Source organism: Tachysurus vachellii, chromosome 12 (genome assembly GCF_030014155.1).
Source record: "Tachysurus vachellii isolate PV-2020 chromosome 12, HZAU_Pvac_v1, whole genome shotgun sequence".
Classification (NCBI taxonomy): Eukaryota; Metazoa; Chordata; class Actinopteri; order Siluriformes; family Bagridae; genus Tachysurus; species Tachysurus vachellii.
This window is the reverse complement of record NC_083471.1, coordinates 5855933-5883432: the sequence shown is the minus strand read 5'-3', so window position 1 is coordinate 5883432 and position 27500 is coordinate 5855933. Positions and strand designations below refer to the sequence as shown.

At 39.6% G+C, this 27500-nt stretch overlaps 2 protein-coding genes across 6 annotated transcripts in view; one reads left to right on the top strand and one right to left on the bottom strand.

Annotated features, from left to right (window-relative positions):
• The window catches only part of usta (uronyl 2-sulfotransferase a), a 74061-nt gene extending 55799 nt beyond the window's left edge, over positions 1 to 18262 (top strand). The window contains exons 6-8 of the mRNA XM_060884157.1: positions 15485 to 15582; positions 15821 to 15978; positions 17200 to 18262. Of these exons, the coding sequence (XP_060740140.1) occupies positions 15485 to 15582; positions 15821 to 15978; positions 17200 to 17501 (558 nt within the window). The 3' untranslated portion in view covers positions 17502 to 18262. The remainder of the gene's footprint in view (positions 1 to 15484; positions 15583 to 15820; positions 15979 to 17199) is intronic.
• Positions 18263 to 23500: 5238 nt separating this feature from the next.
• Positions 23501 to 27500, bottom strand: part of slc22a16 (solute carrier family 22 member 16) — a 20780-nt gene continuing 16780 nt past the window's right edge. For 2 of the 5 annotated variants that reach the window (XR_009649294.1, XR_009649296.1), the window contains one exon: positions 26233 to 26281. Coding sequence is in view for 1 of the 5 variants with exons in the window: in XM_060883937.1 (XP_060739920.1) it covers positions 26105 to 26281 (177 nt within the window). In the remaining 4 variants the exon portion in view is untranslated. Of the gene's footprint in view, positions 26282 to 27500 lie in introns of all 5 variants that reach the window. The other 3 variants (XR_009649295.1, XR_009649297.1, XM_060883937.1) reach the window with 2 other exon arrangements.

Here is a 27500-nt window from a genome sequence, read left to right as displayed (position 1 = left end):
AACATATTAAAAAAAAAGAATAATGAATTAAAGGACATTCTTTGCCTGGGTTTTGTAGGAATAACGTGACTGCGATTCAATAAACAGACTTCCTCATTTCCTCATCCAAATATTAACCAAACACAACCTCCTGAAAGAATTATACACTAAAGAACATCTACTGTACATCCCAATATCGTAGTGTTCACATAATCGTAGGACTTTTGAACGTAAAAAGAAAAAAAAAAACAACAATTTTAACTACAATTTTCTAGACCCTGCTTTTAAACCCAGGTTGAGGAAAATTTCACACTTCTTTCACCTGGGTTTATGAAACTCTGCCCGGAAGTGTTGCGATGTGGCGTTAGAATGTTACAGCTTGTTGCTTAGCAACAGACACCCGATTAGAACTCGAACAACTCAACGATACGTGCAGATTACGTACAAGATAATGTAAAATGAAACAGAAGTGCGATTAGCAATGAAACAGTACTGAGAGACGACCCAGAATTCAGAGTCTCTAAACATAAAGAGAAGCTCAAAAGAATTTCTTTCTCTTTCTTGTCTTTGCTTTCTTGCCATGAGGATTGCCATGACTTTTTTTTCTCAAAGATGCGAAAGCACAAGTGGTTTTATCCACAGGATTTATCCAATCCTGCTTGTAGGAGCCATTAATTTGCCTTATTTAAATGTTAATTTTGTTAACCCTGGTCTTCTTGAAGGGGGGCACGGTGGCTTAGTGGTTAGCACGTTCGCCTCACACCTCCAGGGTTGGGGGATCGATTCCCGCCTCCGCCTTGTGTGTGGAGTTTGCAGGTTGCATGTAGGTTGCATGTAGGTTGATTGAGTGTGAGTGCGTGAGTGAATGAGAGTGTGTGTGTGTGCCCTGCGATGGGTTGGCACTCCGTCCAGGGTGTATCCTGCCTTGATGCCCGATGACGCCTGAGATAGGCACAGGCTCCCCGTGACCCGAGGTAGTTCGGATAAGCGGTAGAAAATGAGTGAGTAAGTGAGTGAGTGGTCTTCTTGAGATATGCGCCCTCTACAGGGCAGGTGATGCTTGCTGCTGTGTGGCCTGCTGGGAGCACATGGTCTTTAGACTGTTCCAGTGACTATCCTTGATCAAATGTCCATCGACTCCTGATCCTTGCATTGCTTTGCCTCAGATCTTAGGACCTCAGTGGGTAGGAATAGTCCCAACGTATCTTTCTCCGGACACATGTCCCTGATTGCTTGTGTAGTCTTCTGTCTCCTTCCATTAATGGACAAATACCAAGACCTGATTCTTTCCAGCATGTTCCACTATTGTCTTCTTATAGACAATCTCATTCATGACCTGAAAACACTCGATTGCCTTCTTCTCTTCTGTTTACTACGTACAGTACTGTATGTCTGTTCTAGCCGCGCAGGTCAAACACTGTTGTCCAAGTCTACAATAAGGCATGTAGCCACATCCTCATCCACATCTTACCAAGACTTTCACCTCCCTAGGAGGTAAAGACGACAAATGTGTCTGGTTGAAAAGTTTTTCCTCAGATTCAGCAATTTATTTATTTATTTATTTATTTATTTATTTATTTATTTATTTTAAGAGCATCCTGAATCTTGACTGGAAGAAATATTCCTCCTATGTTGACTCATATGTATCAAGCGGAACAACCTTTTACAAAGCCTGAGAAACACTTCATGGACTTCAACACGTACGTAATTCCATCACAGACAAGAAAGAAATCTTACATCGGTGTAAAACAATATTTTTTTGAGTTCCTCGCTGATGTTTGGAGGCTTTCTTTCACTTCACATGAGCACAAGGCACCAAGCAGCTCGTAGCATGTAGCATGTTAACTGCTGTAATGCGGTTTGTATATACAAATGTAAACCACACCACAGAAAACTTGCTGCTGATTACATGGAGACTTGGCATGTGGTTTAATTAGAAGAATGCAGTTCTGGGTCCAGATTGGTTCTGGGCTACAGATGAAGTCTGGTCTTGTACAAAAACAAATCAACATCAGCAGTTCATTAATTTTTGTCTTGAGAATAAGTACGGGGGAACGTCTCAAGGGTTCTTTTATTTCATACGAGAAACTCTTTGAATGAGTCATCGAGCATCTGTGTATTCTCAAACAAACACACACAAACACACGCACTTATGTCCTGTATAAAAAAAGAGGCAACAGTCATGTATTTCAAAAATTGTTGTATCAGTTGTGGAAAAAAATAACGAAATAATTTAAATTATTTTGTTAATTAAAAAAAAAAATAATCTAAGTGCAAACGCTAAATGGAATCTGATATTTTTCAATTAATTAATTAATTAATTTATTTATTTATTTATTTGTTTGTCAAATTTTTTACCTGCCAAAGAAAAGTTATTATTATTATTATTATTGTTGTTGTTGTTGTTGTTGTTGTTATAAGAAAATAGTGGCAGGTAAGAAATGACAGGTTTTATTTATTTATTTATTTATTTTTAAGAAAAATGTCATGTAAGAAATGTGACAGGTTTATTATTTTATTTATTTAAATATTTATTTATTTATTATTTATTTTTACTTATTTTATTTTTTTTTAAAGAAAATGGTGGCAGGTAAGAAACGTGACAGTATTTTTGTATATTTCACATACACGCACATTTCTAATTTCTAAGAATGTTTGTAAAATAAAGTGTATTTAATTACATTTTTTTTCTTGTAGTACTTTGGGAACTTTAGCGGCTGGTCATGGAACAATATTGTGCAACAGTGTCTTCATCAGCATTATGGTTAACACTGTAAAGCCTGGCATAACTGACAGAAAATTCACATAAAAAAAATTGTTTACTTTTTCCACATATCATTTTTATTATATATTGTAACATATTTGAAACTTTGATAAATTTTGGAACATTTTAAACTTGTTTTTTTTTTTTTTTTTTTTTTTTTTGTCTTTTACAAGACAAGTCCCAAATTGTGTACAAAAGGCTCTTTAGGAAAGTATTGATTTCTGGAAGATTCCAGGATTAAACTAAATGAATTATTTACAAGCTTCTGATTGGCTCATTAAGTTTTAAGAATTAGCTTAATGACCTTGTTGGGAGTGCACCATGGGGAAAAAAACAACAAAAAAAACTCATGCCAAGACTTAAAAATAAACTCAATACGTCAGAGGCATCAGGCACCACATATATATCCACCGTTAAGAGATTGTGACATCTCAACACTCTGAAATGCTGCAAAAAAGCTGACCTAATTGACTGGACACAAGAAATGAACATAAAATGTGTGGGGTTGTGAAATGTGTACAGTTTAACCCGGGTTTTTGTAAACGATTGACATCAACATTTAGAGAACATTTAGAGAACTTCCAGATCTACAGAGCTGAAATTGAGCCAATTTTTTTTTTTACTGGACAGAGCTTCTTAAAGCTTTGGCATGACATCATAACGAGCCGTAATGTCAACATGTCCACAATGCTGATGAATCAATTGTACATCGTTTCTCCTGAAACCCTCGCGATTTTTTTTTTTTCCTCACAGTTCACACGCAGCCTTACTCGAAAGTACAAAGCTCTGTGATTTATGTTAAAGCGTCTGTATGGAATCAAGTCTCAGATGCAGCAGAATGATGAGATCAGACTTACGACCTGCATTTGTGCGGGATTTAATTATTATAATTGGTGCACGTCTGGACTGGAATTTCCCATTTTTTAATGCTTACACACACACACACACACACACACTTACACACACATACAAAAAAGCCACATTTAAGCCTTTAATTAGATGCAGTAGAGATTTACGTACAGGTTCATTGTGACTGCAATCTGAGTATCGCTTTGATTGTGACTGAAATTTGAGCGTGTCGGGTAATTAGGATCTGATGTGGAGTCTGGGGCATGTGTGTTAGGTTATTAAAGTATGCACGAGAGAGAGAGAGAGAGAGAGAGAGAGAGAGAGATTTCCTTTGTTGTCGCTTGGGTTTATAGTAACAAGTTGAAATACTGCAGTATTGTTTCAGACTAATCGCTACAGAATTTTCTCACCATTTTCAAGTGTCATCATCAACATACTTAAACACACCGTACAGATGATGACAGCAAATAAACGTATAAATGACCGAAATAAGAAAACTTTTTTTTTATTTAGCTCTCGTTGAAAATGAACTTGTTACTTTTCCGCTGCGAGTCGCTGTATACTGTACGTGAACTTATCGAAGTAGCTCGACACGCTCAGCCCTCTTCCGCATACACACTCCCTCATGTTAAGAGCATCACAACACCCTAAAATGCAACAAAGAAGCTTCCCTAAACGACTGGACACAGGACATGAACATGACCATAAAAATGTCTTGTCTTGTCTTATGTTTATCTCATTTTCTCAAATCTTCCTCTCACTCCTCTCTGTGGCATTCGGGGTTTCGAAACAGGCTGAATGGAACGTGTCCAAGAGTAATAGCTGTTTTTTTTTTTTTACAAACTCTCTAACATAACAAGTGTAAAGTGCATGAAGATGTTTTCAATTTGATTTAGTTTGTTGGGATCAGTGGTATGAGACAGCGGTGAAAGTAAACTGGAGCAGTAAAGAGCATGTCCAATCCTGCAGCACTGACAGACAGAAAGTCCCAGAAACACTGGTTTTGGTGAGGGGGATGGGTTTGGGACATGCTTTTCATCCAGCAATATGTGTGTCATTTCCTGTTTATATCATCACACGTGTCCACCTCTTTCCTCTTTCACTCCATTTCTGTCTCCGTCTCCTTCCCCTCATGTCCTCGCTGAACCCATTGCGGTTTAATTGTTTTGGCACTCGGGCCACTCTCAGACATTATCATTATCTAACTTGTAGCTTCACTTCTTCCCAAAGTTGCACACGAAGTAGTTTTCTTCTACATTCTTCTCCATAACACTTGAAAACATTCCCGGTCTGACAGTCAGGTCAACAGAAATCCCAGCCAGGAGGAGACGCGACATGGAGTGACTGAGGTACATAGGGAATTGTTTGCTTTCCATTTTAGCGACTTCTCTTTCACTAAAAGGCAGAGCACTTAATCATGAACGTCATTTATTTACACTAACTCGACATTCACAGCTGAGGTACAGTGTCTGAATGCAGAATAAGAAGAAATAATAAGAAGTAATTTTTAGTAACTATGATAATTGTAGTTATTTTAATTCTAGTAATTAAAGAAGTCTTTTTTTTTACTCTAGATTATTTTAAGTATAATATTTAAATAATAATACAGTGTAAACTTTATATCAAAATTATGAGACGCTTTGTGAAATTTCTGCCTCTATTAGCCATGTGCAGATTTTCAAAATAAACTCACTTCACGTTGTCATAAATTCAATTCAACTCAATTCAATTTATTTTATAACTGGCATTGTTTTAAAGCAGCTTTACAGAAGCAGGATAAAAATCCTACAGTTTAAATTGGATTATTATTTATCTGTAACATTTATCTCTTTGTAAATAATGTCAGTGTAAATAATGTCCTTTCTGAATAATGAGCAAGTACATGGGAGGAGGGTTCAGTAGATGCGGGTTCAATGACCCAATGACTTTTTTTCAAGCATTCCTGAGATTTGTACTCACAGCACTTAAGTCATTAGCACTGAACGTTCACTGCTGAAATGTATGTGATGGTTGAGTTGAGGGATCAGAAGTTGATGGTTTACTAGGTGGTGGTTCAGTTGATTGTTCAGTCGATGGTTCAGAAGGTGTTTGTTTAGTTGACGGTTCAGTTGAGAGTTCAGCAGTTGAGGGTTCAGTAGGTGATTGTTCAGTTGAGGGTTCAGTTGAGAGTTCAGCAGTTGAGGGTTCAGAAGTTGAGTGTTCAGTATTTGAGGATTCAATGACCCAATGAAAGTTTTCAGGCATTCCTGAGATTTGAACTCATAACCTTGTTGATGTCATTAGCACTTCACTGCTGTAATGTCTCTGACCTTCAACCTTGTTCATGTTTTTTAACATATATTTAACATGAATTAAAAATATATATTTTTTTGTTCATTTTGTTTGTTTAGCAGACCCGACCCTGATCCAGATGTGAACCCATGAAAGTATCTCAGGGGACCAAATTTAGTGTGTAAACAACAGATAACCTATGAAAAAAAGATCTGTTCAGAGATTCTGAACCATCCCGACATGACATGGAAAAAAAATCAATGGGGAAAACAGAATGTTTACAGATGAATAGACAGAAGTATGCACTTTCTCTTCTCTGCCTCGGCTTCAAAGTCGACGTCTCATCTGTTCAGAGTCTGTTCTCTTTGCTAATTGTTCTTCCAATTAAAAACAAAAACCTCAACACATTTCTGAAGGTTTTGAATATCTGAATGTGATGGACAGATGTTTAGAAGTGTGGTCTATAGAAGCACGGCTCATCCTTCTGACAAGACCGACCGTTCAGAATGTTGTGTAAATTGCGGCAAATGTTTTCATGGCTTTAGGCCTAACTTTTTCTTTTTAGTCACACGTTTAAACAGCTCTTATCTTTGTAGCATGCATGTTCACAGCATCAATAACAACAACACAATAACAGGCTGGAAATAATCTGGAGGCTCAGTGGTTAGCACTTTCGCCTCACACCTCCAGGGTTGGGGGTTCGATTCCCGCCTCCGCCTTGTGTGTGTGGTGTTTGCATTTTCTCCCCGTGCCTCGGGGGTTTCTTCCGGGTACTCCGGTTTCCTCCCCCGGTCCAAAGACATGCATGGTAGGTTGATTGGCATCTCTGGAAAATTGTCCGTAGTGTGTGATTGTGTGAGAGAATGAGAGTGTGTGTGCCCTGCGATGGGTTGGCACTCCGTCCAGGGTGTATCTTGCCTTGATGCCCGATGACGCCTGAGATAGGCACAGGCTCCCCGTGACACAAGGTAGTTCAGATAAGCGGTGGAAAATGAATGAATGAATGAATGAATGAATGAACAGTCGGCTCTCAAAGTTGCAGGAAAAATGGGCAAGCGTATGACGGATGATGGATGGATGGATGGCTAACCCTGTCATACCTGAGAGATGTTGTACAGTCTAATGGCCAGTGGGACAAAAGAGTTCCTCAGTCTTGTAGTAATGGTCTTCTCTACCTGGTGAATATGCTGTGCAGAGGCTGGTGGATGTTGTCCAGAATGGATAGCAGTCTGTCAAGTGTCCTTCTCTCTGTTACTGTCACCAGTGAGTCTAGCTCTGTTCCAACCACTGATCCTGCCCTCCTCACCAGTCTGGTGACTTTGACAAGGACCAAATTGTGATGGTTAGTTGACCGGTTCAGAGCATCTTCAAAAGGTCTTGTGAGGTGTTCCCGGTCCACCGAAGATCTACTGTAGTGAATGCTGATTCTGATAGAAAGGAGTTTCATCCTTCTGGGTATGAGGCTGTGAAGCTGCAGAGTGTTCAGAGTGACCATGCTGACTCCTGGACACCAGTAAAAAGCACCTACTGTACAATAAGCATGCGAGCATCAGAACTTGACCATCGAGCAATAAAAGAAGCAGACCAGGATGCACTATTGGAAGGAAGCATCCAGTTGAGGAAGTGTTATGCTCTCTCTGGGCAAGGTTATGACGGGAAACCTTGGGTCCTTGAGGAACACTGGGTATCGGATAAGTGCCACCTCTCGGGTCATTTTATAGTGCCATTATTATAATCCTGATCAGGAAAATGGCTCAATTCTAAATCTCCTGATATTGAAAGAGATCTCAAACCAGTGCTCACTGCATCAAGCCAGCTTTGTTAACCTTTCCTGAATTGTTTGCTTGGCTTGGCTGTACTATCATGGATGATGGATGTGGTTATTTATTGCCAGTAGGGGTCTTAAACTCCTGAACAAACCTCAAAGTACAGAGAGAAGAACGGAGCATCATGGGAAGGTCACTCAAGCAATAATGGCCACTCAAATTGCTGTTTAAACGCCACTACAGTGTGGAGCAAACGGTCAGCCAGAGAGCTCTTATAAAGCACAGGACCAAATGAAGTTAATTAAGTTGTTGACGTTTAAGACTCTCGTGTTAGATGACGTGGAGGTCATTAATAAAGCTAAGAATCATACTGCACTGTGTAATATCTCAGCAGATAGAAAGAAATATTCAACTTATATTTCTCTGATATACAGTAAGTTGAATTTATATCAGAGAAATTAATTAAGTAATAATTAATTTATTAGTTATTAATTAATCATTTTTATTAAGTATTCATTAAAGAAAATAATAATTATACATTATTAGTTTGATTTTTTTGATGTTAAAGCAGCTTTAATGAAGAAATTTTTCTTTATTCCTTCTTTTTCTTTTTTTACTTACTTCAGTAACATTGATCGTTTCATTACATTCTAAATGAAATTAAATGGATATATTTAATATGTGGGGGCACAGTGGCTCACACCTCCAGGGTTGGGGGTTCAATTCCCGCCTCCACCTTGTGTGTGTGGAGTTTGCATGTTCTCCCCGTGCCTCGGGGGTTTCCTCCGGGTACTCCGGTTTCCTCCCCCGGTAAAAAGACATGCATGGTAGGTTGATTGGCATCTCTGGAAAATTGTCCGTAGTGTGTGATTGCGTGAGTGAATGAGAGTGAGTGTGTGTGTGTGTGTGTGCCCTTCGATGGGTTGGCACTCCGTCCAGGGTGTATCCTGCCTTGATGCCCGATGACGTCTGAGATAGGCACAGGCTCCCCGTGACCCGAGGTAGTTCGGATAAGCGGTAGAAAATGAGTGAACAAAAAAGGTGAAAATGAGAGACGAGCGTTTCACAAATAAATGTTTATAGATGAGCGATATCACAATCTTACATTTATGGCAGATGGCCTTATTAAGAGCGCCTTCCGTTTCATCTCATTTATACAATTTATGCAATTAAGGGCCTTGCTCTGGGGCCCTGCAGTGATGGCTTGGAGGACCTGGGATTTGAACTCACAACCTTCCAACACCTTAACCGCTAAGCTACCACATTGTACCGCAGACATTCCACAATGTCATTAGCGATGGGTTGGCACTCCGTCCAGGGTGTATCCTGCCTTGATGCCCGATGACGCCTGAGATAGGCACAGGCTCCCCGTGACCCGAGGTAGTTCGGATAAGTGGTAGAAAATGAATGAATATTTAATTTGATTTTAATTCAGTAAACTTGACATTTTTATTCAGAAATATTTTTTCCGTTAGTTGCTACTTACACAAAAAACAAATGTAAGCTTTTAACAAAAAAAATTTGAACTTCACAATTTTGTGCAATTTTTTATTTTTGGGTTTATTCCGTCTCAGCTGAAGCAATGGGCCTCATTTATCACACTTTTAGTAAAGCTGTATGTAAATGTTTGTGCAGGGGTCATGAAGGAACAATGAATCCATCATTTGTTTTACTTTTTTTTTTTCTTCGAATTCTTTGCTAATTTTCTCCTTAGTGTAGTCATGGTCAGGGAGGCTGATGGCTATCACATGCTGATAGACTGAATGCTTTTCTGTTGCAACTCTCATTACCTCACATTGAACTTTGTTTTTTAAACACAGGAGATAAAAAAATGTATTAACTCTTAAATCTTAGACTTGGATTAAACATTTTTGTCACTTTTTAGCTTCAGGCTAGAAGTGAAAGAGAACTGCTTTCAGAACTGCTGAACAAGCAATTTTTTATTCAAAAGACTTTATCTGTTACATTTCTGGTCATACAAATGGAGTTTCTTTTAGTGCAAGTGGTCACTTTCTGTAAAGCTTCAACATCTGTTATATGACCTTAATTCTGAAAGATAAAAAAAATGGATAAAGATTAACGTGTGTACATTTCACAGACTCGAGTTAATAGTGAGAGAATTCAAAGGCACAGGGTTGAGGGTTCAGTAGATAAGGGTTTAGTATTTGAGGGCTCTGTGCTTGTGATTTCAGTAGGTGATGGTTCAGTTAAGGGTTTAGTAGTTGAGGGTTTAGAAATTGAGGTTTCAGTTGAGGGTCTAGTAGTTGATGGTTCAGTAGGTGATGGTTCTATTGAGGGTTTAGTAAATGAGGGTTTAGAAGTTGAGGGTTCAGTTGAGGTTTCAGTAGGTGGTGGTTCAGTAGGTGATGGTTTGGTTGAGGGTTTAGTAGTTGAGGGTTTATTTGAGGGTTCAGTAGGTGATGGTTCAGTTGAGGGTTTAGTAATTGAGGGTTTAGTAGTTGAGGGTTTAGTAGTTGAGGGTTCATTTGAGAGATCAGTAGGTGATGATTCAGTTGAGGGTTTGGTAGTTGATGGTTCAGTAGGTGATGGTTCGGCTGAGGGTTTAGTAGTTGAGGGTTTAGTAGTTGAGGGTTTAGTAGTTGAGAGTTCAGTAGGTGATGATTCAGTTGAGGGTTTGGTAGTTGATGGTTCAGTAGGTGATGGTTCGGCTGAGGGTTTAGTAGTTGAGGGTTTAGTAGTTGAGGGTTTAGCAGTTGATGGTTCAGTAGTTGATGGTTCAGTAGGTGATAATTCAGTTGAGGGTTTAGTAGTTGATGGTTCAGTAGGTGATGGTTCAGTAGGTGATGATTCAGTTGAGGGTTTAGTAGTTGATGGTTCAGTAGTTGAGGGTTCAGTAGGTGATGGTTCAGTAGGTGATAATTCAGTTGAGGGTTTAGTAGTTGAGGGTTCAATGAAGATTTTCAGGCATTCCTGGGATTTGAACTTGCATCCTTTCATTAGCACTGAACTTTCACTCCTGAAATGTCTCTGACCTTCACAGTTTGTTTTATATCACTTTCTTTCTCACATTTTTAACTGCTCAACCTTGTGTAAAGTGCAGCTAAATGGTGTGGAATTTTATAGCATTCTGTACTACAGCACAACTGTCTGCTGTGTGTGTGTGTGTGTGTGTGTGTGTGTGTGTGTGTGTGTGTGTGTTTTGCTTTGCCGGCACATGAGTAGTTTTGCACATTGCATGAAACCGCAGCTTGCCTGAGCGCCAAACCAGAGGCAATGACAGAAGGCTTATAGGCACTTACAGATAGAGCACTCACAGGTCATTCCTGAGCCAACACCATTATCCCTGTAACATGTTTATAACACTAGACTTCAGGATAGAGTTCATGGGTCTTTGGGACAGATAACCTGGCATTATAAAACCACAAACAATGTTAAAGGATCATTCCAACTGACATTAAGACATGAGGGATTTCTCCTTCTCTTCCCATTTTTGTAGCTTAAGATGATATCATATGATAACATTAACAAACATCTGCTCTACAACACAATCAGAGTAGGTTCTGAATGGCAGTTATCCAGGTCCTCCTAGATCTCATAATTTTGCAATCGCAGAAATGATAATATAATCAAGTAATCTCCAGAAGATCTTGTCATTTTTCAGAATCACAGCAAATTGTTTTGCAAATTTGGGTCAACACGCGTCATGTGACATCATCACAACATGCATTTAGCTAAAGCCTTCACTCTTTCACGGATGTGTAGAAAGTCATTATACAGCTGTGGCCAAAGGTTTTGTGAATGACACAAATATATAAAAAGTCTTCTGTGTTTTTAAATCTTTTTGTCAGATGTTACTGTGGTATACTGAAGTCTAATTACAAGCATTTCATAAGTGTCAAAGGCTTTTATTGACAATAATATTATGCGTGTCATTATATGTAGTGCTGACCCTTCTTTTTCAAGACTTCTTCACTACGCCCTTGCATACTGTCAATCAACGTCTGGGCCTCATACTGACTGATGGCAGCCCATCTTTGCATAATCAATGCTTGGAGTTTGTCAGAATTTGTGGGTTTTTCTTTGTTCACATGCATCTTGAGGATTAACCTCAAAGTTCTCAATGGGATTAAGATCTGGGAAGTTTCTTAGCCATGGACCCAAAATTTCGATGTTTTGTTTCCAGAGACACTTACTGTAGTTATCACTTTCGCCTTATGGCAAGGTGCTCCATTATGCAGAAAAAGGCATGTTCTTCACCAAACTGCTCTCGGATGGTTGGGGACGTTGCTATGATTAATGGTTGATTTAGGTGCAATCTTACTAGAAGCAATATCTTTGCCTGTGAATCCCTTTTTTTGGCAAAGCAATGATGACGTCACATGTTTCCTTGCAGGTTCCATAACCATAGATAACCGAGGAAGAACAATGATCTTTTTTATAAAGCTTCCAGTCTGTTGTTCAAACTTAAAGGTGGAGTGTACGATGTTTGAAAGCCAGTGTTGACATTTGAAATCACAAAAACAAACACATCCCTAACTCAAATGGGTGTCACCCCTGTTTTGATAGCTCCGCCCCACACATACATACGTAACCCAGGCAACTATTATGGCGGAACCTGCTGGGGCAGCTGACCGAGGGGATATTTTTATCAATAAATGAACACAAGGAGTAATACTATGGTAATACAAATGTGTTTTTGTAGTACTGTGTGTTGTACCATGAAAGGTTTAGCTCCGTTTCACGCGGAAGACGTTCAGTTCATCTCCAGCGCTGGAAAGCTGATCCTATATTAACACGGGTCCTACTTCTTGCCTTATCGTAAGCCTTTTTTCACTTTTCGTTTTTAACCGGCATATCAATGATTCAATCGCTTTCTGCTAATGTCACCCATGCGCACTGAACACTCTCTCTGCCGCATATTGACAAGACACGCCCCTTTCTGCTCATTGGCTACACGTTTGTTTTGTTTGGCAGCCCGACTCAGTTTTCTGAAGCATTTTTCAGACAACGTGCACCCCACCTTTAATCAGTCAGCATGACAGAGTGATCTCCAGCCTTTTCCTCGTCAACACTCCCAGCTGTGTTAATGAGAGAATCACTGACATGATGTCAGCTGGTCCTTTTTTTTTGGAAGGCCTGAAATGCAAATGGGTTTTGTTTGTTTTTTGCGATTAAGTTCATTTTCATGGCAAATAAATTGCAATTGCAGCCAGATTAGTGGCTAGTCTAAGTCCTGCGGTGACTAAATGAAACCGTAGCTTCTGACTAATCAGAATTGAGTGCTGTGTTGCCCTTTAAAGCCATTTTAATGACTGAGGAATGTATTCTAGCTGAGCATAAATAAGGACAGGTGTAATGTTTGACACACACCAGAAGCTGGTCATTTTATGCGTCTTGAGTATCAGGATTATGTCCACATGCACTAGGTATAGAGATGGTGTGAAAAGAACTTTTCAGCTACACAGCCTACTGTACAAACACGGCAGCTACAGACTACAAAACCCAGCAACGATTCTGAGACTGTCACACACACACACACACACACACACACACACACACACACACACACACACATGCTCCCAGTTACAGACCTGCACTGTGTAAGGACTCTGATTTTACCTTGCTCATTTTCCCCGTGTTGGATTTCACCAAGCCATTGATTACTGTAGTTCTATTTTTTTTTTTTGGATGATTGTCGGTTTCTTGATTTACAAGTTTGTTCTGCCTCGTCTACTCTGTTTGCTCAATGCCAGACCCACGCCTGTGTTTTGACTTTAATCGTGTCTGACATTTCGGATTTCTCTTCCATTGACCTTATTAAACGTGTTTAACTTCATCTGCGTCAGCCTCCACCCTCGGAAATCACTAATTTAACGATCCAAACCTTATTAAAAAAAACACTAGAAGCTGGTAAACAGATGATTTGTACATTAACGTGAAATACAGGTAACAGATTAATTTCAGATTTTTTTCACACCGGAGACTTGAATGACGAGGTAGGAACAGGCACAAAGTCTGCTAAACATGACATTCAAATGGGCAGGTGACACCTTTTGTTATAAGCCTTTATAAATGCATAAAGGTTAATATGTAGGTGTATAGGATGCCCTATACACATGTAGCCACATGTTTAATGCACTTAATAAGGCTCTGGGATACTGCTTAGATAGTCAGGGTTCAAGCTTCAGCACTGCTAATCTGCCACTGTTGGGCCCTTGAGCAAGGCTGCTTCTTTGTTCATTCATTCATTCTCTACCACTTATCCGAACTACCTCGGGTCACGGGGAGCCTGTGCCTATCTCAGGCTGCATTGGGCATCAAGGCAGGATACACCCTGGACCAACCCATCACAGGGCACACACACTCTCATTCACTCACACACTAGGGGACAATTTTCCAGAGATGCCAATCAACCTACCAGGCATGTCTTTGGACCGGGGGAGGAAACCGGAGTACCCGGAGGAAACCCCCGAGGCACGGGGAGAACATGCAAACTCCACACACAAGACGGAGGCGGGAATCGAACCCCCAACCCTGGAGGTGTGAGGCAAAGGTGCTAACCACTAAGCCACCTTGCCCCTCCTTTGTTCAGTTCAATTCAATTCAATTCAGTTTATTTGTGTTGCACATGTACAGTAACAGTTGCCTTGTCTTAAAGCAGCTTTACGGAAACAAGGGAAAATGGAAATGTTTAAAGTTTAAAATGACTGTGGTGAGAAAAAACTCCCTGATATGAAATGAGGAAGAAACCTTGAGAGGAACCAGACTCAGAAGTGAACCTCATCCTCATTTGGGTGACACTGGACAGGAAATAATGTCAATGTAAATAATGTCCTTTTCTACAACAGTTTATAGTCCAGTGGAATTGTGTAACCAAGAGCTCCTGAGGGACTAACAGATTTCTGAGTTCACCACAGACATACCACAGACCCAAATAATAAATCTTGACATTCAGAATTCTACACAATTTAAAAACAGTTAAACCCAGTGAAAGTCAGTGGAAAGGTTTTCACCCAGCTACTGAGTACGACGAGAATCTAATCTGTTGAGGAACATCATCCTGCTATCTATCTGTATATATACGGTGTAGTCGTGGCTCAAGCGGTTAAGGCTCTGGTTTGAGGATTGGGGTTCAAGTCCCAAGCTGCCACTGTTGGGCCCTTCAGCAAGGCCCTTAAAAAAAAAAGTAGATTTGCTATTTCCAAGTACAAATATTTTAATAGTTGCTTGAAGCACATGATATAATCACATCTCCTGAATTATACATGTGTGGTAAACCTCAGTCATCTTCTGAAGACTCGGGGTGCATGTGTTAAGAAGAAAGCTTCGTTAAGTATCATCGTACGCATTAACCACTCAGGGGCCATGTTTCATTATTTAATCAGACGATCTCCTGAAGATCTAATAGTGATATATTGAATCTGTGGCCTTCAGCTATTGGTTTTCACGTCCTATAAGTGAGAGGGAGTTTCACTCGTCCAGGAAGTCGTTATGTTTTGTTTTGTTTGTGCTGATGAAAGATAAGAGCTAGACGAGTTATGAACAACTTCCTCTGAATTCCTTGAGGACTGTGTGTGAGTGTGTGTGAGAGAATGGCGCCCCCTTCTGATCACACACAATCACTACTTCTATCTTCTCTATCTGTCTGTCTGTGCGTCCATCCGTCCATCCGAAAGCTCTATCCAGCTTTCTATATCTATCTATCTATCTATCTATCTATCTATCTATCTATCTATCTATCTATCTATCTATCTTTCTATCTATCTATCTATCTATCTATCTATCTATCTATCTATCTATCTTCTTAGCTAACAATCAGTCTCAAACGTCTCAGCTGTGCGTCCATACTCCGTCCAGTAGTCTCACTCTCTCTCTCACCTCCGTCTCTCCACAGGACATTAACGTGTGTATCCTGGAGAACTTCCCCGAGTGCTCAAATCCACGCCTTTTCTACATTGTGCCGTATTTCTGTGGTCAGCATCCTCAGTGCAGGTGATGCTCTGCATACACACGGCTTACACACACACATACACACATATACTGTACACACACGCATACACACACATGGTTTTCACTTATAATGAATCAGATCTGGTTTTCTGTGTACAGTGGGCATGCACGTAAAGACGGAGGATCACTAATATAAAACATTCTCCTTCTAATCTGATTTAGTCTGAAGATATATAATGTGCACGGTGTGTGTGTGTGTGTATGTGTGTGTGTGAGACAGAGAGCCAGGCGTGTGGGCGTTAGAGAGAGCCAAACAGAACGTCATGGAGAACTTTCTCCTGGTGGGAATTTTGGAGGAGCTGGAGGATGTGCTGCTCCTGCTCGAGCGACTGCTACCTCACTACTTCAGCGATGTGCTGACCATCTACCACAGCCCAGGTACACACCAAGAAAACACCTTCTATCATGATTAGAATAATAACAAAAAAGATATTCTGCGGTTATCTGGTACCCCTTTACAAATCGTCACTGTCGGGCGGAAACCTCGTATGTCCAAATTTTGTCAATTTCATATTTTTTCTCATATCGATGCTATTGGTCAGTCCCCACGTGGGTCTGTTATTTTTACAAGTTTTTAACCAATCTAAAGTCTTGAAAATAGCTTGAGCACAAATCTCATAACTCCATTGGACACTTCAACTGTCCACCTCTTCCTCACTCCGTGGGAGAGCTTCACGGCATATTTCTCCTCAAGAAGAGTCGCAACGAATCAACACGTCTTCTGAGGTAAATGTCTTCAAAACACTGGGCTCAAAGAAAAAAAAATCTTGACCCCCGGCTAGTTCTGGTGCTCGTCTGAGGACAGGAATTTAGCGCAAGACAATCCACTGCAACGTGGACTAAACCCTGTGCACTGCAGATAAGGTACGGCGTTTTTTTCATTTCCTGAAAAATAACGGTTTTGGAGATACGAGGATTCCGCCAGACAGCGACGATATATCTAATCATTGTATAACGAGGCAGCAGCTTGGTGGAGAAAAGCAAACAGGCGTGAGTCATGAAGATCAAGTACCTGATATCATGTGATCTCAGTGTCTTTCAGACAGAATGGTTTGGAAGCTGATCTGCTGGAATTATCAGATAACCATCTCTGGAAAAGTTGAAGGGAAAAACCAAGAACAAGAATGTGTCAATTGGCTCATCTCCCATTTTTTTATTTGAGGAGAAGACGACTGTCCCGAAGACGATAAATTCTGTAGCTCCCATGCCAAATATGCAAGTGTTATCAGGACTGTTATACAATGTAATGTAATATAATATCTTCTCAGTAAAAGTCTTAATAATTGTTACTAGACATTGTGGCAGCAGAATATCTCACGAGACTAATACCGTTTCACTCAAGCTGATCTATGCTAATCCATACTCCTCTTTATGGGAAACTCCATCTTTTAAGTCATTTCTGAATACTGTCTATTTACTGATATGCATAAAGTATTAAAGCCTCGCTATTTGTGTAAATAAACCTAAGCAGGAGTCCTGGGATAAACACAGGAGACAGTTCTTATGATTACAGAAGCAGGTTTTATGGTCTACAGAAGCAAGCGTGAGATTTGAGCACTGTATGTTCTTCATCTGTTGTATGTTGTGTGCCTCCAACAGCTTTTTGGAAGGTGGGTAATCTGACAGGGACAGTAAAGAAGCACATGCCAACGCTGGAGGCCTTGCAGGTTCTGTACCGGCGCATGAGGTACGAGTACGACTTTTACAACTTTGTGCGTGACCAGTTCCACCTGGTCAAGAAGAAGATCGGCCTCAAGTCGACACATACGAGCTCGTCACAAGAACGCGACTTTCTGCGGGACCTCGCTCTACGAACTAACGATCCACTGGACGAGGACGACGAAGACGAGGAGGACGATACTGCTCTGGAAGACGCCAACAACTGGTTGGTGCAGCCTTGAATGTCGCCACGGAGATTTGATATCTCCCAGGATTCAAGTGGCGAGAGTATTCCCAAGAGCACTTTGCGTGTGTGTGTGTGTGTGTGCGTGCATATGTGTGTGTGTGTGTGTGTACACATGTTCAAGTGATACCCGTATTTTTAACGGGGGTGTTAAAAATCCACCAGGACAGCTACAGTGCATAGATGGGCCTAATTTAATATATTCAAAAATACAAGACAAAAGACAATGTACAAATGAATTTATCTTTTGTCATTTTTTTTTTTATTAAGAACGCTTTTTTTGCTTTGTTTAAAAAAAATGGATTTCTGAAAAACAGAGTTTTGGTCGTTTGTTTACGTGTGGTTTTAGAGTTTAAGGTTCGAGAGGAGTGTAAATGGAAGAAAATTTCTGCAATTCAAGTGAAGTGTGTGTGAGTGTGTGTGTGTGTGTGTGTGTGTGTGTGTGTGTGTGTGTGTGTGTGTGTGTACGTACTATTTAAAACTCCATAATTAACCATTCAATAACTGGTTAAATCTAAACAGGAACGCCCGTTTTTTTTTTTATTAAACATTTCTGATATTGCCACAAAAAGGATGTTTTAGAAAAAGCCCCAAACCCTAAATGCAATAATATTTCTATTAGATATCTGTGTAATATCAAATATTATGTACCAGGACTTTTAAAGTATAAGTAAACAGAAATGACGCCAACTCAGACCACGAATAACGAATGACATCATGTATCATGTAATGTTTTGGAAAATATTTATCATCAGGAATTAGACTTTTAATAGAAAACACATGAGGAATAGAACACAGTGGGATGGACAATCTCTGTGTTATATTTAATGCTGTGGAATATCTGTAAAACAAGTTACATTACAACAGAGCCACTAAGAGCGTTCATTTAAAAAAGAACAACAACTTGTCTTTATTGCCGAGAATCCGGGTAAGATTCTAACGATCTAATATTTGCAGCATTTACTCTCAGAGGAAGTTACTCTCTACTCTTATAGTCAATGAATCAAGTCCGTCGGACCAATCAGAGCAGAGCGTTCAGAAGGACGGTAGTGAGATGACTTCTATTCTACAGAAGCCTGATTAGATGTTGTTTATGGAAAGGTGGGAGTTTTTACAAATTGGGTAATATTATTGTTCTGGTAATGAATGATTTATATGTAGATTTTTAATGCAATAACAGTTTCATGGGTAACAAGATCGTGGTGATATTATTGAAGCTGCGCAGCTGGATGTTTTCTTATAAGCTTGTAACAATCACTTTAAGTCCATTTAAACTGACTATGTGACTGTAAAGTCACTCTGCTGATCCCAGATCAGAGAAGGCGGGGTCTTTGAGCACATACGGAAATGTGGGTGTGTCCTGTAATGTAACCTGACTGGGTCTCTGCAAATGTTAGATAGATAGATAGATAGATAGATAGATAGATAGATAGATAGATAGATAGATAGATAGATAGATAGATAGATAGATAGAATGTATGGATGGATGGGAGGGATGGATGGGAGGGATGGATGGGATGGATACGGCGGGAATGTGGGAGCCTAGTGGTTTAGATGTTGGACTACTGATTGGAAGGTCATGAGTTTGAATCCCAGGGCCACCAAGCTGTCACTGCTGGGCTTCTGACGAAGGCCCTTAACCCTCAATTGCTCAGCTTATACAGGAGATAAATGTAAGTCACTCTGGATAAAGGGGTCTGCCAAATGCTGTAAATGTAACCTAACAGGATGTTCCAGAAAACTATGTAATGTTTCTTTACTACATTAAAGCCGCTTAAAGATGTACGTTTGATATCCAGCTTGTCACCTTGTCGACTTTTCCTCATGACCGTGGCATACAGGATAGAGTGTGCAGCTGGAACTTCAAGCTCGTTTTTCTACAATAGTTTTTCTGTTTTTGTCAGTACTTTTATTACGATGGCGAACATAGTCATTTACATTTACAGCATTTGGCAGACACCTCGTCCAGTGTGATTATATTTTTTATCTCAATTTTATACAACTGAGCGATTTAAGGTTAAGGGCCTCGCTCAGATGCCTTGCATTCACATATTCCCAGTTTGGGAAGCAGAACGATTTGGCTTGAGGCTGAAACTGTTTGTAGAATGTGTTTTTGGAGTTAAATCTGTATTATTGTGTGGTATGGAGGTATACAAAAGGAATTATATTCTGAGATGATTGTATTTTGAATAGAGTAAAAATGAGTGGAAGTAGAACACTGGAGGAATGGTCGATTCACACGAATACGGAAAGACGGCGTATCCAGTTGAATGTCCTTGGAGATTAACATGATGAATTTTATCATTGTATTCATTCGCCAGACTATTTGCATGGCCCAAAACGCCTGTTCAAGCATGTAATCAATCCGACATTGTCTCGCTTGTGTAATTTGTGTCTAATAACTTGTAACCAAAGCCTGTTTTGTTTCTGAGCAGATTTTCTTTCAGGCCAGAAAAAAAGCCTTGCTGACTTTCAAAACACCAAACTATTCATTTTCAAAAAGTTTCTGCACCCCTGACCATCACATCCTTATTTGCTAGTTAAAAATTCTGAATTTATTCCATTATTGCTGTTATAGTAAAAGCTTTCCTCTGGATTTTGGAGCGTTGCTGAGGGAATAGCATTTTCATTCATCTACAAGAGCTTTAATTTGATGTCGGGTGAAAAGAAACTCGGTAACGTAGCTGTTCCACTTCATCCCAAAGATGATGTTGAGGTCAGGGCTCCGTGCAGGACAGTTCTTCCTCTCCAACATTAACACACCATACGGCTTGCTGGAACAGGCTTGAGCATCTTAGTTCCAGTTTAGGGAAATTGTAACACTATAGTATACAGTAGGTGCACATACTTTGTCTGTGTACTGTATATTAAGCTTAATTCACTTCAATTACTAGGATTACTTAGTTTCCACACATAAAGTTGAGGTGCAAGGTAGAAATGAGGAAAATATTTTTGCCAAGCTTCAAATCTCACAGCTGACATTATTAATGTGCTACAGTATGTCTTGTTATTATTCTATTATGCTAGCTAGTCTTTTCTAATGAGATTTCCGAGTGAACATCTGAGGGCGCCGTTCTACAACGAAACGCTTTCTTCTTCACTGGTCACTTGAGGTAAGTTGTTTTGCAGGAGGAAGAAAAGAGCTCAATTTAAACGGCGACTTTTATAGTAAAACTCTTAACTTTTATAGAGTGTAAATTGAATGATAGAAGACATTAAACTCAGTTACACAATCATCGTTTCCCTCATGCCTCGAATTAACTCGAAGGAATGAAACACAACTGCCTGAGCCACCGTGCTCTATTTTAAGCCGTAGACTTGCTTAGAGTAACAGAGACGACTCTTGTGCTCACTTACATACAGTCACATACATAGACAGTGTTTTAAGAGTTAGTCTAATTATGGTCTGTGGTTTACTTTAGCAAGTTTAAATCATGTGTCTGTGATGGGAAGTGTCCCGATTCGGGTAGCTATCCATCCTTCTCTGGATCATCTGTAGGTCATTATGTGGGAACTGACATGGAAGCAGGATTTTTTTTTTTTTTAGATGTATGGTTAAGCCTTCATGTGGTCTTCTTTTCCCATTTGTATAAGGTTTAAAGAAACAATATGTTCTTGTTCTCTGATCTTCGTAAACTGACAATTTTAAAAGTATGTAAAGTATGTTTTCTATTGTTAGCATGCAGCTCAAACACTTTAAGAAGTAAGATCTTAAAATCTGGCACACTATCAAAGCCAGTATCTGGTATAATATAATTAGGCTTATATCCATATTGCTATAGCTACACAACCTCTTGATCTTGACAATACATGACATTCACCCTAAGATAAAAACAGACTTAGCTAGCGTGGCAGAATGGCAGATTGTTTTGTCGCTGTGTTCATAAAAATCTGCTCCAGATAGGAAGATTAAAAAGTAAAAACATTTCTATTTGGTTTAAGGAAATCTATTTGCGGTCTCTGCAGTCACATTATATTATGAGAAAAAAACCTGGATTGTACCGAAAGCCTTTTTCTTTGTAAGTCTTGATATATTCAGCAGTTCATTAAAACACAAACCCATCCTGACCTTTACAGATCCACTGAAAAAGAAAAACAATATAACCACAAACAATTATAAACAATTAATCAATAAATATGTTTTTCTATATTTACATTTACATACATTTACATCATTTGGCAGACGGCCTTATCCAGTGCGACGTACAAAAGTGCTTAAGTCTTTATCATTGGATACATTAACTCTGGTTCACTAGGTCACATGCTTAAGATACCATGAGTCTAAAACACTGTTCAAAGATTTTTATATATATATATATATATATATATATATATATATATATATATATATATATATATATATATATATATATATATATACATACAACAAACAGGGGAAAAAGTGCTAGTTGAAGTGTTTCATGAATAAGTAGGTCTCCAGCCGTCGTTTAAAGATAGCCAGAGACTCAGGTGTCCGGACCAGTGGGGGAAGTTCATTCCACCACCTCGGTGCCAGAACAGAAAAGAGTCTTGTAGTATATTTACCTCTTACCCTGAGAGATGGTGGAACCAGTCGAGCAGTGCTTGTAGATCTGAGGGTGCGAGGTGCAGTGCGAGGTGTGACGAGGACTTGGAGGTAAGAGGGAGCTGGTTCATTTTTTTGGTTTTGTAGGCAAGCATCAGTGTTTTGAATCTGATGTGTACAGCTACTGAAAGCCAGTGGAGGGATCACAGCAGTAGGGTGGTGTGTGAGAACTTAGGCAGGTTAAAAACAAGTTGTGCAGCTGCATTTTGGATCATTTGCAACTTGTTGTATGTTGCATAACTTAAAGTCTCTACATGAAATACCAGAAATTCCTTCAGTTAATTATATGATTATTATGATAATGATATGATTGGTTAATTATAAGAACTTGTTCCTTTACTCTATTATTGATTGTGCATTCACTGTTTCCAGTGAAGACTGTTTGACTTATTGATTGATTGGTTGGTTGGTTGATTAGTTGGTTGGTTGTTTGGTTTGTTGGTTGGTTTGTTGGTTGGTTGTTCACAATTCAGCCATGTCTACATTTTCTAAAATTCTGAACATGGCTTAAAATTTTTAACTTGGACCTAACTTCAACTTTGGACACATAGTTTGTTTTCTTAAGCATAGTTCCAAAAACAGAGAAATATCCACGTACATTGTCCAGGATCCAAACACCCAACCTCTCTCTGGAAAACTGATTCTAAATTCATACAGTCCACAAGTGGGACCATGTGGATTTCTAATCAGTGCCAAAGAGATGAACTGTGCTGATTTTTGTTAGTGGTTTTTTTTTTTGGGGGTCTGAGATTTCTGAAAGTGCTGGCAGGACTTACTTCTCCTCTCTCTCTCTCTCACACCGAGAGAATGAATACCACTGAAGTGCTTGGCTTGTTTTGCACAAAACTGACTACAAACCAGGAGAATTCACCCTACATTGGATGTCAGGCCATCCCAGAGCACTATGCATACAAACCACACCTGTAGTAGCTATAGCACTTTTAAAAATGGACAATGTCTCAAAACAGTTTTACAGAAAAGTAAACATTCAGAATAAAAAATACGATCAGCAAGCCAGAGGAGTAACTACCTGAGACGTTATGAGGAAGAAACCTTGAGAGGAACCAAATCCTCATCTGTGTTACACTGATGAGTGTGATTATAAATTATGTCCTTTAGGACCCTGGATCTATGAGCCAGCAATGCTACCCGCTGAGCCATCGTATTGCCTTGGGCAATGTTTGAGAAAAATAAGGGTTTGAAAATAAGAGTAAACATATCCACATTGTCATAAACTACTGAAAGCCTAAAATGACTTCTTTAATAAGGCAGTTTAAAACTATTCTTAAATTTTCCCTAACCAAATAATGGAATTCCTGGACTGCCATTGAACATGTGAAAACATTTTTACTGAAATTATAATCCACATTCAACACAAAATCTGTCCCTGGTGGCTAGCCAATGCTGCAACGGTTATGTAAATGATGGCTAGTGCTACGTCAACACATTCTGGCCCAAAGCCCTGGTCTCTGCCCTGTCCATGAACCACAGTGCAGACTGAGTAGACTATCTGTTCACAAACAGATCAATTTCTACTCTGCATGTTGATGTTCCAAATGAGCTTAACCACCTCCTTGAGAATTTTCCAACGCCCTGGTATGGGCTTGCAAGGAGACAGCATAGTCATTGTATGCTTGCTGTTGCCTTAGAACATAGGCAGCTCTTAGAGACTTCTCAGCCCACCTCAACAACCTTTGGTTCCGTGACTCTGTGGTGGTTTGTGTAAATCACCACTATTATGTTGCTGGTCTGCTCTAGCATGAGTCGGACCTTGATATGCTGACATTACTATCTCTTTTTGATTTTTCCTTTTTTTTTCTTTACACCCAAGGGCATGCTTGAGATTATAAATTTTAGCCCAGGACCAGTACTTCAGAGCAATGTGCCTTCTCTTGTCAGGTCTGACAGGTGCAGCGCAGTCAGCCAATATCCATTCTGCCAAGTTGTCTGAGGTGCAGCAATGATCGGGGTGTGCAGCCTTATCAAAATAAACACAACGATTATATCTTTAAGATTTAATCATAAACAAGCGAGCAAGAGAACGCTTGTCATAAAAACCTCTTGACCCTTTGTAGACAAGGTTGGACACTTGATCTAGTTCAAGGCTGTTAGAATCCCACTGACATTGGTGTTCTGTCCCTAACATATACTTGTAATTATGTAGCAACTGTCATTGGTCTACAGTTACATGATGAGCAGAAATAATGTCCACCTGGTGTGAATATTGACTTCAGTCTTTCTTAGTTGTTAGTGTTCTAACATACTACAGTAGTATTATACTAACTGCTGATAATGCCATTGCAGACTATGTGCTACAGTGGAAGATATAAACAAAGATAAAACTAAAATAGGTTTGTGTTACAGAGATGGAAATTGTTCACATTACTAACCTCAATGTTAAAAAAAAATATTAGCTGAGAAGCAACACCAACCACTCATGATCAATGGGACCCCAGTGGAGAGAGTGGACAGTGTCCAGTACCTAGGTTTTCATATCTCGCAGGACCTGTCATGGTCCTGTCACATCAACACTGTGGTAAAGAGGGCTGTTCCACCTCAGATGCTTAAGGGATTTTAAACTGCCCTCTAAGGTTCTAAGGACCTTCTACACTTGCACTATTGCCAGCATCCTGACAGGAAGCATCATAACCTGCTTTGACAAGCTCTCCAGAGGGTGCTGCGGTCAGCCGGAAGTCCCATCCGCACTGAGCTCCCTGATCTGGAGTCTATCTAAAGCAAGCATTGGTGGACCAAAAGCTAGGAAGATCGTGACAGACCTCAGCCATCCCAACAACGGAATCTTTTCTCTGTTGCAGTCAGAAAGCATTTCCTTTCCCCGAAGGCAAACACAGAGAGAATGAGGAGGAGTTTCTTCCCACAGGCCATCCGAGCCCTTAACCGACAGAATGCCTAGAATGTTTATGTACGGGACAAATAAATTTATTACATTCCTTCAATAAAGGACAAATCAAGTAATTACCATAATTCAGTTCTTTCATTGTATCGAAGAAACACCTGGAAAAGCCAGCAGTACAAAAATAACATATAACAAAATACCAATGAAATTTATCTTAGAATTTTTCAAACAAAGGATCTGGTATGAAAACTGAAGGATGTTTAAACTACAGTTTAACCAAGCGTTTAAACATGTGAACCTTAGTCCATTCACAGACTCATTGGTCCATCTGCAGCATGAGCAAGGCACTCAGTTTTTGTTTTTAAAAATAACTAAAAAAAAAAATACAAATATATATAGACAGCTTATATCATTGCTCTCTATACACAGAGTATTAAATGTTTTACATACAATTTGGCAAGTTATCATATCAGACATAAAATTTCTTTCATACAGTCTTCATTCTAGTCATTTCAGCTCCAACGTACTACTTTGGTACTGTTTTGTGCGCAATCTGATTCACTGATTCAATGAGAAATACTTCAAAATGATTTGCCGACAATGTTTGACCGACAGCAGGTGATTAAGACAGCAGCGGTTTTACCCTGCAGACTCTACAGTAGTATAACATTAAAACGTTAAAACAGAACAGCACATCTAACAAGTTAGCAAACTCTATATCCAAATTCTAAACCAATTGTCTCCTGAAGCTACACTTATCTTGCTATCTTGCACATCTTTTAAATTTGGTCTTAACCCAGCACAAGAAAGCTCTGAAACATTCTACCAAATTTACCAAACAGTTTCTATGGATACAACTTTGGCCAGAAAACAAAGAAGAATCTGGACCCCTTAAAAAAGTGAAAAAAATCACAGATTCACTATGACAGGCCAGTTGAGTCCTTTAAACTTCAGTACCATAAGCCAAAACATAAAGAAGTCCATTTCCTTCTGTTACCACAGCTAGGTGCAACTTTTGTCTCATTTGTCAGTCCTCAATGAGAGGAGTCTTTCTACACAAATCGTTTGCTAAAAAAAATATGTGGTGTTACAGTGTTGTGTCAAACGTGCAACCAGCACAATTCCAAGAGAATCCCTGATTGCTTCAGTCTCGATTGACTCAGGCTTTGCTGTCATTTAGCTTCATTGGTATCTCATTGTCTCTTGTTGTTTTCTTGCTTGACTTTGTGCCCAGAGCTTCTGCCTCTTCCAGAGTGGAGGTAAGTGGCTCCCCCAGTGTCTCCGGCAAGAAGAAGCTCAAAACTCCGATAACGAAAGACAGGATGCCGACAATAAGCTGCACAACAGAGGAGAGAAACAGATGTGATGTTAAAAAGGAAAGGGATTATAGTTCTATGTCAAGCCTTTTACATGATTGACATGAATCATCATGGTATTTCAGGTAAAGAATAATTGATATATTTTTATATTATAGAATGTTGTTGTTCTTTCGGCTGCTCCATGTTGGGGTCACCACGGCATATCATCTGGTCCGCATATTTGATTTGGCACACGTTTTATGCCAGGCTCTACACCTTCCTGACGCAACCCTCCCGTTTTATCTAGGCTCGTGATCGTCACTAAGAGTTACAGTTTTTGCACATTGCTTGCACACTAAATCCGAATGCTTAGACCAAAGCCTCAATACCTAAATTTCTTGTAGCATATGCTTAAACACAGTGTAACCATAGCTGAAACACATTGTCAACTTTTCACTTTGTTTGCAATTCTGTAGCACACTTATTGCGAAACACTACACACGTTTTCTTACATTAGACACATTTTTCAAAAAAGAAATCACCTGTTATCATTGGGAGAACACTCTGTTCAAAATGCAAAACTCATCTGGCAATTATAGGCACTTACATACACACCTGAAAACACTTGTACAGAAAACAGAACACCAATCGGTCTGAGCCTTAGCACTACAAATAGGCCTCAGGTAAGACATTCTGAGAACTTTGCAAGCATGGAGGCAATGCGAGTAAGAGTAAGAGGAGGACAAAGAGAGAGAGGAGTTGGACGTGGACATGGACGTGGAAGAGGACAAAGACGAGGACCAGTGCGGAGACGTGTATCGGATGACATCAGGGCTACTCTGGTGGACCATGTCATAAATCATGGCTTATCCATGAGGGAGGCTGGGCAAAGAGTCCACCCTAACCTCAGTCGCTACACACTAGCATCGATAATAAGAACATTCTGACTGGAGAACAGGTATATCTTCAAGTTTCTGCTCCAGTCTGTACCTACTGTATGTGTCACATGATTCTGTATCATATTACAGTATTACTGTAAAGTACTATTCAAAAATGAGTAGTGCTGTGAAGTATATGTAAAGGAGTATCATTGTGATGTTACAGTACTGTGTACAGTTTGAAAGTACAGTATTTGAAAAAGAACATAACCAATGACATCTTGTGGTGGCATTTTTTAAGGAATGGTTGGGCTACCTCCTCGAGGTGGAAGGGAACATCTCTTTACTCAAGAACAAGAGCTTGCCATCGTTCAAATGG